General features: G+C 40.9%; 1 protein-coding gene across 1 annotated transcript in view; it reads left to right on the forward strand.

The window, feature by feature from the left end:
- The window catches only part of LOC137298857 (dnaJ homolog subfamily C member 13-like), a 318,010-nt gene that overhangs the window by 5,279 nt on the left and 294,563 nt on the right, over positions 1-18,168 (forward strand). The window contains exon 2 of the mRNA XM_067831190.1: positions 11,310-11,383. Within this exon, the coding sequence (XP_067687291.1) occupies positions 11,316-11,383 (68 nt within the window). The 5' untranslated portion in view covers positions 11,310-11,315. The remainder of the gene's footprint in view (positions 1-11,309; positions 11,384-18,168) is intronic.

Here is an 18,168-nt window from a genome sequence, read left to right on the forward strand (position 1 = left end):
GACTTACCTGGCAGCACACTGCAGAAGAGTGTCACAGCATCGAAGTCGTGCTGATGATTACAAACACCATGAACGTGCGCCATGAGGAAGTTTATGAGCCAAAATTTTTCTTCATATGAAGTGCAGTTGACAAATTTAAACACATTTTAAAAAAAAAAATGATGTTATATCTAGCGCACTTTCGTAATCATCGACTTCAATGTTCAGATGTAAACAACCTCCAGGGGCATGACTTGTGACACTCTTCTGCAGTGACAATCTTTTCCTAAAAACATAAGCTATTGCCCTGACAACACCTCATACCTAAACTCCTTCAACATGGGTGGTCAAAGATGGATAAGTATAAAAATATAATAGGAACTTTAAACTCGAACGAAACGAAAAATCTCCGAAGATGGCCGAGTATTACCGACATTGCTTCCGATAGGGGCGATGTGTTTCTGTTATTACCGCTAAAGTACCAATATCGCTGCAATTGTTTCGCGAGTGGGCTGCGTTTGTTTATATTTGAGATGAAATTCCTTCAAATTTGCTATAATTCCTTCAGTTACTTAGGGCCTGTCTCAGGCATTGAAAAAATTTGGGCCACAAAGGCAGTGAGTTAGATTCACACTTTTATCACATGATTTGTTAAGACCAAGACTTTCTGCAGAGTTAAATGGTTGAGAGTCCATGTGCATGTCTTAAAAAGTCTAACATGAGTGGTTATGACCCAGTACTGGTAATGAAGATACTTGTACATGTGAAGGGTCGCAACTACTTTTCATAAGAATATTTTAACATAAAGTTGCATTTGACACTAGCAGAATGCCAGCTGATCTATATATCCATACTGATACATCAACACTAGTTTCGCATGAAGGGAAATCTGACTGGATGTGAGTGTACAGGGGAAATACTGGACGTACTGATATGAGAGCCAGCAGAATCCATTCTTGGACTGACCCACCTCTGATTCCTTCTGATTCTGCAAGCATAATAAGCATGTGTCAGGATGAGGAAAAATATGTAATTTTCTGAATAAAAATGATATTTTATAGTCATCCTTACTCATGACGTCAAGCCCCCCAACAATCCCACTATGGCACGTTGGATTTCAAAGTAAATTCTCTTGTCAGGCTTATAATCAGAGAGAGTGACAAGCATGGCAGGTCTTGTGACCGATATTGGCAGGAAAGCAGGGAGACCACTCATCACTGTGTGTGATTGTACGTATGCTTCGAAAAAAGGGAGCTTCAAGGGATTTCATGTGTCCCACTGTCTTCGCATAGAGAGAGGAGGTAAGCATAATAAGAATGAGACAAGATAAGTATAAAAATATCATATCAATATTATTCAGAAAATTACATTCTTCCAAACTGCCTTTTGCCTTTTAGACATGGTGTTCTCTGACACTATTATTTTAAGGCACTGTTCAATCAAGGAAATATTCTTCTTGTTTCATTGAGTTTTACTTGACACCACTTTTTCTTTGGTCTTTTTGTTATTATCGTTGGGTGTTTTTTATTTGGAAACTGTGCGAAGTTCCTCCTACATGAGAGCAGTAGCAGAGAAACAACAGTTGATTTCATGTAACAAACAGTCCAGAGAAAGTTTTAAAGAAATTGCCTCATCAAGTAAACAATTTTAGGAAAAGAAATGTTTAGTTGTTTAACTGGCCTCCATTTTTCCAAAGGTAAATCCCAAATTTCCTCATAAACAGAGTTAAACAGAATATAAACAGGATTCTTGGAAAGATCAGTAACTGAGGAAAAGATGAGAATTAGGAGCAACATGTTCTCGGTCAAATGGCTCTTCACCAGAAGAGTTTCATTTGGAAAGAGGAAAGAGGTTCATGACTGAACAGACTTGAGGGACTTCACCTGGTTCACTGCCCAGCAGTACATCAACAAAATCAATTTCAAATTTCAGATTGTGTCCAACAACCTTGGCACATTTAAAGTAGATGTGGAATTCCTTGTTTTCATCAACCAAAAAAGTACTCGAATATGTACTTTACTGAGAAAGTGAAATCCCAAATATGACATATGACACTTTCTAAACAGCATTGTGTCATCATCATGAGTCTTGACGTGCATCACCAGAAGATCTTCCGATAAATAAATATGTGCGGAAGTGCGCAATAAACTTCTATCATGAAGAACCTCCACATTAATCAAATTACAGAATTGATTGGCGTATATGAACTTTAAGAGAGGAGCCATTACCAGACATGATTCTTCTGGTCAGATGGTCAAGACTCTGGGTGTCTTGTTTTGTCCAATCAACTACTTGAGGAATAAGAGAGGCCTGGCACAGCAAAAGTATTATATAGTATACTTGGAAATTTTAACTATAAATTGTATATTTATATACTTATCATATCTCACGTTATGCATCTCTCTTCCTCTCTTCGACCCAGTGTGGAAACGTGCTGTCAGCTAAGTTGAATCAAATCTTCTTGGCCTCTGACCACCCATCCTCTGCCATGCCTGTCAATCATCCTGTACGAGCAGCCGATCACGTGACGTCCTCTACTTGTCATTCTCTTCTTGGAGCTCCAAGTAGTCTGTGATGTGGGGAAGGAAGGGTGGGCATCCATTGCATGAGATAGGATAAGTATATAGATATACAATTTATGCTTAAAATTTCCAAATTTTTAAACTTATCCTATCTCGCATTATCCATTGTCCCACAGTTGGCTGGAGGGCCGCAGATTACCCTCCGCACAGGCGAGGATGCATTCCACAAGGAGGCCAAGAGTAGCACCAACTCCCGATATGCTACTCCGTACTTGTGATGGGTTTCTTCGGAAAGGCCTTGGCTTACAAGACACAAAAACTCTAGGGAGTGGGTGCTTCCGAGTAAATGTGGTTTAAGCGGCAACTTTGCTAAGCAAAAGGACGCAGTTTGGCAAGAAATTAACGCTTCCACCCCATGATTTATCAGGAGACCCCAGTGATCTGGCACATCCCTGATTTGAAATTAGCCCCCACAGACACACGCTGGACGGCTGTGAAAGGAGGTGTAGCCCGGATGCTCAACTAGTTTAACGTTCGGTACCAATCTCCCAAGGTGAGAAAGGACCTAGAAGTGAAGGCTTCGAAAACCGTTAGGTAATTGGAATTCAACTCTTCACTGACTTGATTGCTTAGAGAGTAGAGGTCAACAAGCGGAGTGTCGATCATCTGTACACGTGCACAAGACTGTCCACACAGTCTATCCAGCCCTGGGTATGACTGTACACCATGCCCTAGTTCCCTAGGTGAGAACGATCTAGCCCACTGAACAAAGAACATAAGATATGGATAACATTGATATCGTTTATTATGTACATAGCAAGACCGAGAACGCGGAGATGCTTATCTGCGTGGACGGGTCGGTGACACCTGCTGTGCCAGGACCAATGGACCGAATTGATAAAGGCCTTCGACATCCGTGACTGATACATTCCATAGGTGATGAGCGGCAAACACTGTATCTGACTTCCAAAAGCACCCTTCCATAATGGCTTGCTGTGAACAGTTCCTATGGAGCACCATGGTGGAAGTGAGCGCACATGTCTCATGAGGCTTTGTGGACAAAGGTGGGGGCAACCTTGCAAAGGCATATGATCGCATAATTGTGGATCTCAACCAGAAAGCCAAGGTTGTAAACTATACTTCTGCTTTGGAAGCCGTCGAAAGTGGGTTGATGATTTTCTTGCATAGTCTGTGGCGGTCCTTAGAGGCGGCTAAGTATATCCTAAATGCCCGAACTGGGCACAAGGATAAATCTTCTTTGTCTTCTGAACCCAGGATAGATGACAGTGGAGGGATACTGAAGGTACAATCTGTCTGTCCCGGTAACTGGTTCTTGGCAAGGAAATCCCACCTACGGCCCTAGGAACACTCTTAGCATGTCGAGACCTTTCAAAGTGACATCAATGTCAGGTTGTCAATTTACCCACTGGAGGTAAGGTGAACTCTGTCGCATTGAAAATCGACGCATCAATTCCAAGAGGTTCAGCGTATGCCACATCATGTTGTTGAAATACTTCCCTGCGAATCGTATCCCTACCACGCAGAGGATGGGATAACGCTCTCAAACGATTCCCTTTGTCCGACTCACTCAAACACTTTTGGATGTCATCTCGTGTAGACGACTGAAGCACATTCGAAGAGGTAGAAGACGGTCGATCCATCTGCTGAATCGTCGAGTGATCCAGAATCGTAATGACCGACACCAGGCGGGAAACGACTAGATGTTGAAAAAGCACTACCATGCGTGGTGGTGACGAAACTGCGCTAGCATCCCTTAAACTCTTCGAAGTCGACGGACGAAATAACTGCCTGAGATCCTCCCTAAGATGAGAATCCGATGCCTCCTGTAAAAAGTCTCCATCTGCCAACCTAGATGCAGAACGCCGTGCCACCAACTGCCCTGTGCGTATCTCAATCTGATGTCCTCCTCTTATTCACCCGCCGGTACAGATCAACTTCATCATCATCTAATCCCATACACAAACTACATCTAGGTGACCTCTCACACAAGCCAATACAGTCAACACAAGAATTGTGCAGATCTGCTGACGAAAAGCTGCAGTTACATTCACCACAACGCTTGCAATTTTTAGAAGTATATCTCTCTTTGGAAACACCTATTGTTAATCACTAAATCAAGCTATCAATTCTTTCGCAAAACAACACGTCCAGCCTGTGGCGTGACAAGAAAGGGAATGACAAGTAGAGGATGTCACGTGATCGGCTGTGCGTACAGGATGATGACTGACAGGCGTCTATTGGAGGGGCAGAGGTCATGTGGTCAGAGGCCAAGAAGGTTTGATTCAACATGTTTCCACACTGGGTTGAAGAGAGATGCATAACGTGAGATAGGATAAGTTTAAAAATTTAGTATTTTTATAGACTACACTACGAAATAAAGGAGTAGAGCCCTATTGGTAGTTTTTGTTTTGCATACATTTTTTATGCTTTCAAGAAGTGTGGGGGAAAAAGCTAAGACACACCCTGTAAAAAGTGTGGCTCTCAGCATCGAATCATTGTTATGCCAAATCATCGTCTACACGTCGATGGGTCTGAAAAACACAAATTCCTGAAATGTTAGGAACTTTGAAATTAAGGCTGCCCATTTTGGCACTGGTAGAGTGATTCTTCGGGGTGAGATGACAAGTACTGGATGGACGCCTTTGCATGTCATCAATGAACATTTAACAGGTCTCTGGTACAGAGACAAAATCGTTAATCAAATCATCATACCGTTTCTCCAGTAGAATGGTCCAGGAATGTTCTTCCAGCAGGACAATACCAAAACTCATTTCACCAGGGTTGTTCAGCAGGTTTTGGTTCTTCACAGGCCTGCTGAATTCCCAGATCTGTATCTTATCAGACAAATTTAGAAGAAATTTAGAGGTTGGCCAAATGCCCAAGTCACACTTTCTGAAATCTTTCTCACAAGACTTCTTGCGTCATTTGATTGGCTATATGAGGCATGGGTGTCAAGCGTGCATCAATATTCATGGTGGACATACACATATTGAGTGTGTGAATTTAACATGTAACCGCCAGAAAACTTTGAAATCCTATTGTGGAATGATTTTCTGACAATATTCAAGAAGTGTCATCAGTTGTTAATTTACATATTTTTTACTTACCTAACCATAGGTCTATAGCACATTACCTCAAGCTTCGTTTAATAGGAAATCCGACGGAGTAGAATGGGTACCTCGCAATCTACGACCGTCAGGATATGGAAGTCGGTGAGACATGTCTTTGTGTCTCCTATTTTTCATGTTATCTCCGTATTTTTATACGGATTGGTTTTCTGTTGGCTGGTCGACTTTTTCTACAGATATTTATGTCCACTAGGGTTAGGATTTGTGTTACTTAATGTTGCTTTAAGGCTAATTTTGCTGTGCCTTCTTTGACGTGACAGCGATTTCACTTGTCTATTGCAAACGTGTGTAGCATGATGTGTGGAACAGTCCATTTCTTGATAAGGGGTGTTTTGTCTTCCACCCTTTTTATCGTTTTGTTATTACGATTTTTTTTTACAGCTGTTGTGCATGACACGTCACTTTGTAAGGTTTGCAGGGGTTTGAAGTCTGGCAGGACCTGCAGCCTTTTTGCCCAGACACTGCTCCCTTCTACAACGGTGTGCAGTGTGCTCAGACCTGTCGATTCACATCAACGTTTGGTAGATCGACACCAAGATCAGACGCACTAGCATTCGGAGCGCTGGCAGGTGCCGGGACTGTGTCTAGTCATAAGCGAAGAACAGGACGTTCAGGCGTTAGATCACATTCAGGGAGCCCCCGGGGTAGGTCATCTAGCGCTTGCCGACTCCGACGCTCACCATCTAGATCGCTGGATCACTCGGGCAGATCTCTCCACTGCAGACGCAGTGAAAAGCAGTCTAGGTCTCGATCTGTGTCCCCACAGGCCACAGACAGTTGACATATGGACAGTCGACATGTAGAATGCGGACGCCGGAGAGCAAGTCCACTGTTTCATGGATTGCTGATGAGGAGCAATGTTTTTCTCCGGATTATGAGGAAGACCCTATGCATTTGGAGGAAGATGAGGGGTCGTACCTGCCATTATCAGCGATGTATGATTGGATGGCGGATGGCGACGTCAGGAGTAGACAGTGACATAGCCATTAGAGTCGAACCAGAGCTGATGATACCACCTCACCCTATGGTTGCGGATGCCATTTCTCCATTGACCGAGGACTTTGCTAAATTATCCTTGAATGCTACAATCAGGGCGCCCAAGGCTAAGAAGCAGGAATACAAGGTTCACAGTCTGGACTTCACGGATTCAGGGGCAGTGATAGACGAAGCCATCAAGAGGCTGTCCTCCTCCACTTCTTGCAAGGTTCAGGATTCTAGACTACAGGCAATTGATACAGAATTGCGGCGCATCACAGTATTAGCGTTAGCATCAGCTATGTCAGCAGCGGCGGTGGATTTAACGGAACTTAATGAATCAAGGCTGGAGCATTTTCGTCATTTTTCTTGTGGCAAGGTAAGGTGTTGCATGACCTGTTAAGACATGTTAGAACAGCATTGGCAATGATGATGGTCGTGCGCAGAAAGGGTTTTTGGGAGGTGTGCTCTTGTTAGGAGGAATTTAAGCGGAAGTTGATTAGAACGTCCTTCTCTTCACAAGCTCTTCGGGAATGCCATCCCAGAGGTATACAAGGACCATGCTGATCTGAGGAATACAGAGGTGTCTTTGTCGGCGTTTGAAGCACTCTCATCTGCCTTTCGTGGCAAATCGGGTACACACAACAGAGGCAAGAGACGCTACATCCCGAAAAGAGACTCCATCAGGTTGGCCTTTACCAAAGGTTGTGGCCAAAGGTTCACATCAACCAAGCGTCATAAGCAAGCAGATACAACCAGGGACACCCCTGCCACCCCCGGCAGAGGGAGGGGGAATCGCACCTATTCAAGACGTTGAGGGAGTTACCTGTCATGACTGGGAACTCCTGCCCCCAGCCATGCCAGTTTTTCCAACGACAGTAGGCGGGAGACTGGTCATCTTTTGGAGGAACTGGTCGCATCCTCGTAGATCCCTACGTTACAATTTGTCTACATCAGCTTCAAGTGGTGAAAGTTTTTTTCGCGCGCTTTACTCATCCAGTCACGAAGATTTTTCGAGACGACTACAACATACCACTGGAAACTACACCTCTGATCACAAGAGATGATGGTATTATCTTTGGGGAAAAAATTGCGACACATCTACCTAGAAGACAATTTGTCCACATCAGTTTCAAGTGGCAGAATTTTTTTCGCATGCTTTTCTCATCTAGACACATGCTCGCCAAAGAGCATGGTTATGGACAAGCCTAAAGGCTAGCAGGGATGTCACCGGGAACAAGATTCCATGATGATCAGATATCTGCCACACCGGTGACGTCACGTCTACAATCTGATTGGTCCTAAAGGGACAACACCCTGCGCAGAATGTGATGTTATTGTTCCAGCGTTAGGAAGTTGCCTACATTTGACTTACAGTCATTTTATGATGGAAAGATAACGTTTACACACTTGACTAGCAGTCTACAGCATCATTTGTTTCTTCAGACAGCATAGAGATCTTCTAACAACAGACTCAACGCTGCCTATCAGGAGGCATGCAGCATGCATGGCAGTTTCTGATTGGACAGACAGCTAGCTATAAATAGACTTCCTTGGAATGTCAACACATTCATAATGAACAACATTGATGATCTGAAGTCGAAGAATGACGCATCTTCATGGCACACGAGCTTATCTTGAGAGATGTCAACTCACTTACAGTTAGCCTCCACTATCAGGCTATTAACTCAGCTTGGATGACTTGAGAATCTAATTCCGCGGGACATGATTCATCACACCACTGTCCCAGGTTCGGGGGTCGAAGTTCAAGCCGATGATTGAAACACATTCTTTTTCTCTCCATTATCATTATGTCAGCAATAGTCTACTCGATCTGCTCACCTCAGGATATGACCAGATGAAGATGCCTACTACTATGTCTATGACTGCGGTTTCTGGGTCATGGTTTCATGTCCTGACCGGTTTATGACATTGGGCATCTTGAGACCATATCTGCTATGGTAGACTCGCCAGTCAATGTTTGCGCAGGAACTTACATATTAGAGCCGGCTTTCAACATCCCTCTTTAGGTAGACACATGATGGAGTGCCCATCTAAAACAACGAGGTTGCAGAAGGATTCTGGAAAAAGGAAGATCGAGCTCTTCACTGCAGCCAGTTGGAAGTGGTGATGCATGTCAATCATTTGTCGACAACGAGAGACAAGTTACTGATGATCCAGAAGGACAACTCAACAGTAGCCTTCTGCGTAAACAAGTGTCAACGAGGCCTCGACCTCTACTACGCCTGACATTTCTACCCTGCGATGTGGTCGACAGTCTAAATCTCCATATAAAGTATCTCACATACCAGGAGCCTGCAACTTCATGGCAGACGCTTTATCTCGCCCTCTTCGTTTATCACCAACAGCGTATAGGTTGCAGTGCAGTTGCTACACCATCCCCACACTCTGGCGCGGTTTCATCTATGCGCCTGGACCGTCTGCGAACGACTTTGAGGGCCATGGGGTACACATCTCAAGTGGCGAAGACCATCACCCGGCCACACAAATCTTCCACTCAGTCACTCTGTGATGACAAGTGGGCTACATTTGAGACGTTCTATGCCCAGATGTAAGCATCGCCCCAATTCCTGGCTGAGTTTTTACATTACTTACGTTGCTCGAGGAAACTCAGAGGGAGTACTATTGGGACCTAATTGTCGGCTTTGAATATGGTGTTGGCTGTTAGAAATGATGGGAAGGTTGCCAAGATTCCCGAATTGATCGCTATGTTGAAGGGGTTTAAGCTGGAGGACCAGAAGGTGAAGTTCCAGCCACCAGCGTGGGACTTGAATGTTGTGCTTCAAGTGAGAGTGAGTGAGATTCACTCACTGGACGTGACCAGGGTCCGTTTCAAACACCTTGGCCTCCTCTGGGATTTCCTGGGTCGACCAGACAGATTATTCACCATCCCATCTCTTTCGACCATCATCGGACCAGAGGATATAGAGGAGCAGTTATTGTGTCTGGTTCGGGCTCTTAGATTGTACATCAAAAAGTCCACTCGTCGTCGAGGAACCAGGAAGAGATTATTCCTGCCTTTTTCTACGACAGTGAAAGGGGAAGTCACCAGGAACACAATGGCTTTATGGCTTAGGCAGACCATCTTGGCGGCTTATGATGCACAGAATCTTCCTCACCCGTCGGCTGACAACCAGCATGAGATTCGGGCGTTAGCCTCAATGATGGCCTTACACAGGAATTGCTGTGTTCCGGGTTCTGGACATTATGGCTGGATGTTTCTGGCGATCTTCAACAGTTTTTTGCTAGTTATTATTTGCGGGACTCAACAGTAGAAGATTTAGAGGGGCTGCAATCTTTCGGACCATTAGTAGTTGCACAGCAACTTACTTGTCCTGCCGCCCTTTAAGGTATGATGTTACTTACCATGGTCTATAGGGGTTTTGTACTTTGGAATTAAGATACCGTACCCCTCCGGTGGTTAGTATGTGACCTACTACTCTGATTCTGGTTCCAGTGTCCTTTACGAGAGTTTGATGTGGCAGACCGGCATACAAGAGAATCAGTGGTGGTCCGACTGCCCCGAGGCATATGTGGGATGTATTTTATACGCTGACGGTCCTCTAGAATCCTTCACCACCGTCCAGTCTGTGGTATCCATATGCTATAAACCTATGGTAAGGTAAGTAAAATATTTGTTAAAATTGCAATATTTTAGATATTTAAATACTTACCTTACCATAGGGCGGTAAGTCCCTCCCACCACTGGACGCTCCTCCCCACTACGGACTCCTCGGACGGAGAAGAAAAGTGAAGTTTTTCGTGGAGTCTGCACGCATGCGCAGTGGGGAGATCCGGATACTTCCGTATCCTGACTGTCGTAGATTGTGAGGTAGCCATTCAAGATTGAATGCAATTCAACTCCGTCGGATATCCTATTAAGCAAAGCTTGAGGTAATGTGCTATAGACCTATGGTAAGGTAAGTATTTGAATATCTAAAATATTTAGATTTGAGCAAATCTAAATTCAAGTTAATCATAATATCTTTTGCCTTTCAGTAAAATTGTTTGAGCAAATAGTAAAGAGAAATACTCTACCAGTCAGTTACCTGTAAGCAGTGTGTGAACTAAGGCTGTCTGACCGCCTGAGACGGGCTGGGTTTCTGATGAATGGTCTAGATTTATAGCTAACCAGCCTGATTATGTGGTAAAAAATTTAGATGTACCATGCATTGGAGTAAATACATCACATCTTAGTGTCTGATCTGGTTAAATCCCTTTTGGGCTTGTAAAATTTTGAAGTTACCAGCCCTGGGCCCACTTGCACAAAGCAATCTTAGCGTTACGACTGTCATAAGCCTATGTTGAAGAATGGGAGTTACAACCATTGTAGCGCTAAGATCGCTTTGTGCAAGTGGGCCCTGATGTTAGGCTGTGTTTGCGGCTTATTTCATACTATTTCGTGCCAGAAGTACCTTTTTAATCTCAAAGTGGCACAAACATGAAATGAATCCCCACATGAATTGTACCTTATTGCATATTGAGACACTTTGTTGGCATATAAGGTGCCACATACTTGGCATGCACACAATGTTCGATAATTTATGTACAGTGTTGAAGATCACTGTTCAGAGCCACTTTGGCTGTCTTTGCTGACAGTTTATCTTCAACTTCGTCTTTTCCTCTATATCTTTTTGTGACATTATTATTTGCTTTGTTTCAGCCAGCCATGTCATCTATGAAAGACAATACAGATGTTGCCTGCTATTTCATCACAAAGCACTCTTGGAAAGGAAAGTAAGTCTGCCAGTACAAACTCAACAGACCATTACTCATGTAGACCCTTGCATGATTGCATGCTACCCACTGTCACTGTCACAGAATTGTTTTTCATCGTTAGCTTGAACATGATTTGATGAACTTGTGTCTCACTTTAGATGAAATCTCAGTGAGCTTATTTCCAGATCTTCTAGTCTGTCTAAAATGGTGTCTCTACTGAGCAAAGCTTTTGGTAATGCATTTTCAGAAAGCACAATGTGTCAAAATCTTTTTAATCTGAGTTTGATGCTCATAGATGTAAACTTCTTCAATGCAATAGCTCTGGTGTAGTTTATGTTTTCTAAACAGTGTTTACAGTTTTTGGAAATGACATTTGATGTACATTGGCTTTGAACTTTTATAATTGTTGTCATTCTTATATTGTGTGAAATCTCATATGTACGAGGGGATGTCAATAAGTTTTGAGCCTTGAGCATTTTTCATACCCAGGTGTCACAGCCTATGGTACGACATTAAACCTTGGGGTGTAGCTGATGTGATATATAAGTTTTGGTATCCTACTCTCAGAAGTTATTGAACAGCTCACACTGACAGAAAGAGTTCCCCCTCACGGCAGTGAAAATGAATAAAATTGAGTATAGAGCAGTAATTCAGTTTTAGTTCTTGAAGGAAACTCGTCAAAGAACATTGAAGAAAGGCTTTCAGCAGTTTATGGGAAGTCTTCCCCTTCATCTGCTACCATCAAACGATGGGTCAATGAATTTAAGCATGGTAGAGAGAGTCTTGAAGATGACCCCCGTCCAGGTCACCCAACAACAAGTACTAGTCAGGAAAACATTGCCAGATTGCATAGACTTGTGCTGGAAAATCGTCGAATGACATTCCATGAGTTAGAGGAGACCACAGGCATTTCACACAGATCCATCGACACAATTCTTCCTAAACATCTCGTCATATCTAAGGCGTGCACAAGATGGGTGCCAAGAATGCTTACAGATGAAATGAAGCAAACAAGGGTCACCATAAGCAACTCCATGCAAACCAGATACAAGAAGACTCCAGAAGATTTTCACTTTAGGCTAGTAACCTGTGATGAAACCTGGATCCACCACTATGATCCTGAGAGCAAACAAGAATCCTTGGAATGGAAACATGTCACTTCTCCCAGGACCAAAAAGTTCAAAGCCTCCAGATCAGTGCAGAAGGTAATGGCGACAGTCTTCTGGGATAGCAAAGGCGTCATCCACATAGATTACTTACCAAAAGGAAGAACAATGAATGGGGAATATTGCGCTAACTTGCTGAGGCAAATGCAACAGCCAATGAAGGAGAAGCGCCGGGGCAAGATCAGACATGGTATTCTTCTACATCAAGACAATGCTCCAGTACACACCTCTCGCTTTGCAGCCGCTGCTGTCCAGGAATGCGGGTACATAATCTTGTTGAAATATAAATGTGGTTCATACCAATATTTTGTGTTTTTCTATGCAAGGCTCAAAACTTATTGACATCCCCTCATATACTCATGGAAACGAATGAAAGAATACATGTAAGTACAAGTCTTCCTTTATTTACTTCAAGAATTTCACCCACAGTGCAATACATAATTGTGAAGAGACCTAGACAGAAATAAAGGAACACTTTTACTTTCATGTGTTCCCTTATTTGTTTCCATGAGTATATTAGAAACTGCTTTACATAGTATTTTCCATTTTCTTTTGAACTCAATAAATTGTTCATAGGCGCTTATTTTAGGTGGGCAGTTATATGGGGTTATAATTTTATTACTGCTATTTAGAAGTAAAATTCACAGTAAACTTCGTTATTTATGCATCAGAGGTCATTGTTCTTTGCAGATGGATATTAATGTGTTGGAAAATATATTTAGTAATGCTTTTGTGCAGGATATCGTGTCTGTTTTGCCACACAGATTTTACAGCAATGGTTAAAGTAGCCAGATTTAATTGAAAAATCTTCATTTGCATCATCTAACATTGTTGTTATGTCATTCATGTTCATGCATTTAGAGGCACACCATTTCAAAGTGACATTGCAACTTACCGGTATGATGTTTTGATGACCTACAAAGATGATGGCTTTCAATAAGCCAATCAGATTAGCTGACACAAAATGCATTGCGTAATTCCAAATAAGGGCTTATTTTCCAACCTACTTCTATTACAACACTTTAATTAAAAGCAAACTCGCACTGCATCTCTTCAGCCAATTGTTTTTACAAATAAGTTATCACTGTAATCATCTGTACTGGAATAATGAATTGTGGATGCTGTATCAAAAACAAATTTATTGTTCTCCAGCAGGTGTGTTATGTTAACAGCTGGAGAAGAATTGATTAGTGATCAAACATTCCAGTACTTAATTGTTATAAATAGGTACTTTACACTTGAAATATATGTTCGGCAAAACCTAGTCATTTTCATTCCTGATAATGGCATCAGAGAAGAATACTGGTTCAGCGAAACATGTCCAGCGGTCACACACCATTAGTGACAAATTAGATGCCGTTAAGTGGTGAAATCACAATTTGTAACTGTTTAAATAAATCATAAAATAAATAAATCTGTATGCAAGGTAATCTGTATCAGTAACTGCTATTTAGCCCGATAATATATTTTAGTATGTACTTACATGTGTGGTTCCACAGGAATCTTGTAAGGCACTTGAAAGGAAAGAAGTTTTATGAGGCACTGAGGATCATATTTTATCATTGGACAAAGAATTTTCCCAGCTGAAAGATGGGGAGACAGTTAAGACACTTAGGATATCAGTGGGGGTTGCCCATATCCACAGATCCGTGCTAACATGCCAAAAAGTGCCAAATCCAATTGTTTCAGCAACCACTGTATTCAGTGATGCTATTCAAAACCATTGCCAACAAGATTCCATAAGAATGTTGCAGCCATTAAACAGTGGTGTTATCCATCACGATTACAAACCACAAGCTACGGGTGGTGAAGTCTATCAATATCTTTTATTCTGTTATAGAAGAGGTAGGGGAGGAAGAAGACACTCTGTAAATACAATAATTATGCAATGTATATATACAATGTATACATTAAAACATGTGACCTCATACATACAGCTATAAACATCTGATATGGTATAGGCATAGTCATGTCTAAATAGCGTATGACGTTATAAAGACTGAAGGAAATAAAGTACAATGTATAATCTCTCGCAGCAAAATTACTTATTTACAATCATTACTGCCACAAGTGACATTTCAAGTGACAATTCGTGAAACAGACTAGAGATCAGGAAACCTACCCTGTGGGTAACGCACCCAGCAGCCGAACAGCCAGCCAACACATGCAAGACCCTACATAAAATAGGACACACCAATCAGATGTAATGTCCATGAGACAATGCATAAAATATAACATCATTATGCCAACATATATATATCTTGAAACCACCATTACGAGATTATAAACAAGATAAAGAAATGATGAAATATATCAATCTTACACCATACAAAGCATTTAGAATCAAGAACCATAAGCCAGTATATTGAGAAAACATACAGGAAAACCAACCAACCATATATTCATTCATACAGGTAAAACAGCACACTGTGTAAGTATTTACAGTGGATTTGTCTTGAACATGCTTATTCCTATATCATTCAATTATTTATATTACAGTTTACTTTGCCATGTGCATAACAATTACAAATGTGTAATTACTAACCTTTAGCTGAATCCTTCAATTTCTAAATCAGTCCTCATGTGCATTTCAGTGGTGTGCAACTGGTTAGTAGGAACATGGCGTTGAGAAGTATATTTGAATTAAACCAATCAGCTGAGAAGCTGAGCTTGGACTATTGTTGAAACAACCAAAGACAATGACATAAAAGTAGACTGATCCATAAACCCTTGAAAACACAATGAACCAGCCCTGTGACACAGAACTGAACAGATAAGACTACAACATGATAAAGCTGAACCGACAACTAATTTTAATGAATATAATGTACAAAGAGGTCGTCTGTCGGACCACAAAACCCTGAAATTTAATTAAAATGATTAGTTATAAATTTATGTATACAATATAAAATGTCAGAATTCATCCCTGTTACAAGAAGAACCAGTTTCAAGTGTCTGTTAAATCTTCCCTTCACTAATCCACTAGGTGCACTGATCCGGATGATCCAACCTTAAACTGACAGCACATGTCGTATGCACAGTGTGAGCCGTATATATTAACTGTGACACTTAGAGACAGTTCACCAGTGTAGCCTTCACCTTCACCAGTAACGTTCACGCTGGTGCATGGACAGTGCATCTTTTTCCCTCTTGCAATAAAATATTGGGTCATATGTTCTGAAATATTTATTCTGATTCTTATGACTGCATATATTGCAAGAATGAATTGTGAAATGGCTGTTCGAAACAAGGCAGTGGAATCAGCTGGTTGTTTTCAAGTCACATTTTGTTGACATTTTGCAGTTGGTAATTGAAGTCTGGCACTATATTTCTGAATATCACACATTTAAAACTGCAGTGTATTTTCAATGTATATGTACTCAAATTGCTTTCGTATTACAGCCAATTAGGCTTCATTCATGTAATTCACTGCAGTAGGGAGCTGATACGGTGCATGAAATGTGAATGTCTTGTTATGTGAATTTTGTATGGTCATACATGTGATTGGGATTTTTAGCAGGTACAGAGAGAAAAGAGAAACAATGGTCATGTAATTGTAAAAATAACAGTAACGGACGAATTATGTCAGTCATCACCTACACGTAGCCAGTGTTCAAATATGATTAACATGAGTATAACTGAAATCTACTTTTTTTTATGTTTGTAACGGTTTGTGAGGCATGAAATATAAATTTGATAAATGGTGCATAAGAATATTGCATTTTAATTATCCCAAATTAAGGGTATACATTAACATTTTTTTTCTTGATTTTTAATAAAAGGAAATAATATGAAAATGTTCATTCATTGAATATAAAACATTTCATACACAGAAGAAGCAATACTACTACTGGGATAGGTACATGTTTAAGAGCACTTTCTAAATCCTAGTTTACTTAGAACTGTTGAATAAAAAGTATAACGATAAAGTTAGATAGCATATGATCTGTCATGGGAAATATTTTGTCAACATAATGTTACCAAAACAAAAAACACATGTCATGTAATTCTATTATAAACAAATGAGACAAATCTTTGGTAATGACTGTTTATTTTAAGAGTGGTGTTAAACTTTTGGAAGAAATGAATCAATACATTTAAGTATGTATAATGACTCACAACACTGATTGATGGACACATTTTATAAGGGGTAAATATTTTATCTCAAGCTATGATGACATATTCAGCTGCAGCTGACTGACTGCTTGGAAAACAGATGCACCTGTATAAGTATGCATGAAAATATTGTGTGAGAATTTAAAACCAAAATGGATTTAGATGAGTGAGGGACTGCTGCTCAAAATGTTATATATATATTTATAACTAAATGTTACATTCTACACAGAATTCCTTCAGTTGTCAGGGAGGTGTAGTAATCACAAATTGTCGATAAAGACCTTCCAGGGGATACTCGTTGGTTGGAAGTTTATCTCTGATTTTATTACAATCAGATCGATGATAGTATGGGAACTATTTGTAAAATTTTAATGCACCAATAGTTAAAGAATTACTATTGGAAATAACATAAGGGTTGATAATATATAAAAATATAAAAAGAATTAAAATTATTTCATAGATGCCACAGCACCCATGACTTGCACTGTCTCGTGTTCTGTCATAGGAAATGGCATGACAGTATATCAGTTTTTTCATGGCGTTTTCCCCGTTATCTTCTATCATGTCAATTCGTACTGCACTTGCAAGTTAAATAAACGTTGCTTTTCTAACGTAAAAATCAGGTGTCAGTTAAAGGCTTTTCATCGTAAATAATTATTATTTTTTTGTCGTAAACGATTGTTATTTTTTCAATGAAGGTGAGCAGGGCAATGCATAAGCTGGAGTCTTTACAAGCAGCAAGTTATTGCAGCGCCCTTTGAGTTCGTAACCAGACCAGAGGCGAGATGTTAACTGTCGCTTATATCATCACAAAGGGAGAGTTATCACCCCTTGCAATTAAAAGATCACCCATTATAAAGGATCCAGTATGCTTCTTGTGACGTGAATCAGAAGGAGGCTTTTCTTAGTCAAAATTGTAAGTACAGACGTCTTGCGGAACAAATGACATTGGCCCCTAACACAGGTTTTAATTTGCTGATCTATCTTATGTCAATGAACAACCCTTACAAGTTCTGCATGAAGATCTATAACCCTTTCAACATGGAGATGCTGGATTCTGGATGGTCTCCATCGCCCTTCTACAACAATAGTCAACATACCTGGACTCTACATGATCAGTCTTTCTTTGCACGATGCCAGCCTTAATCTGCTTAAACAAGGACTTATTAAAAACTGAACTAAGATGTCATACCTATTACTATTGTATGCTTTTATATATATTATTATTTTTTAATATGGGGCTCTTTTGACAAGGGGTCTGAGGCCCTTTTGACATATTGATGCAGCCCTTATGACTTTTGTCATGCATCCCTTTTGATCTAATCCATTCCAATCAGGGTAGCATTAGATGCCAGATTTCTGGGACTTAAATTTGACTGTCACTTAACATTGTTACCACGAGTAAGATGTTTGAAACCAAAATGCCTGATGGCTCTTCTCTTATTTAGTCATGCAGATAGCGTGCCTACCTGATTTGGCACCTCTCGTTTACACCTTGCATTCAGTGTTCTTTCCAGGATC

This window comes from Haliotis asinina, chromosome 10 (genome assembly GCF_037392515.1).
Source record: "Haliotis asinina isolate JCU_RB_2024 chromosome 10, JCU_Hal_asi_v2, whole genome shotgun sequence".
Lineage (NCBI taxonomy): Eukaryota > Metazoa > Mollusca > Gastropoda > Lepetellida > Haliotidae > Haliotis > Haliotis asinina.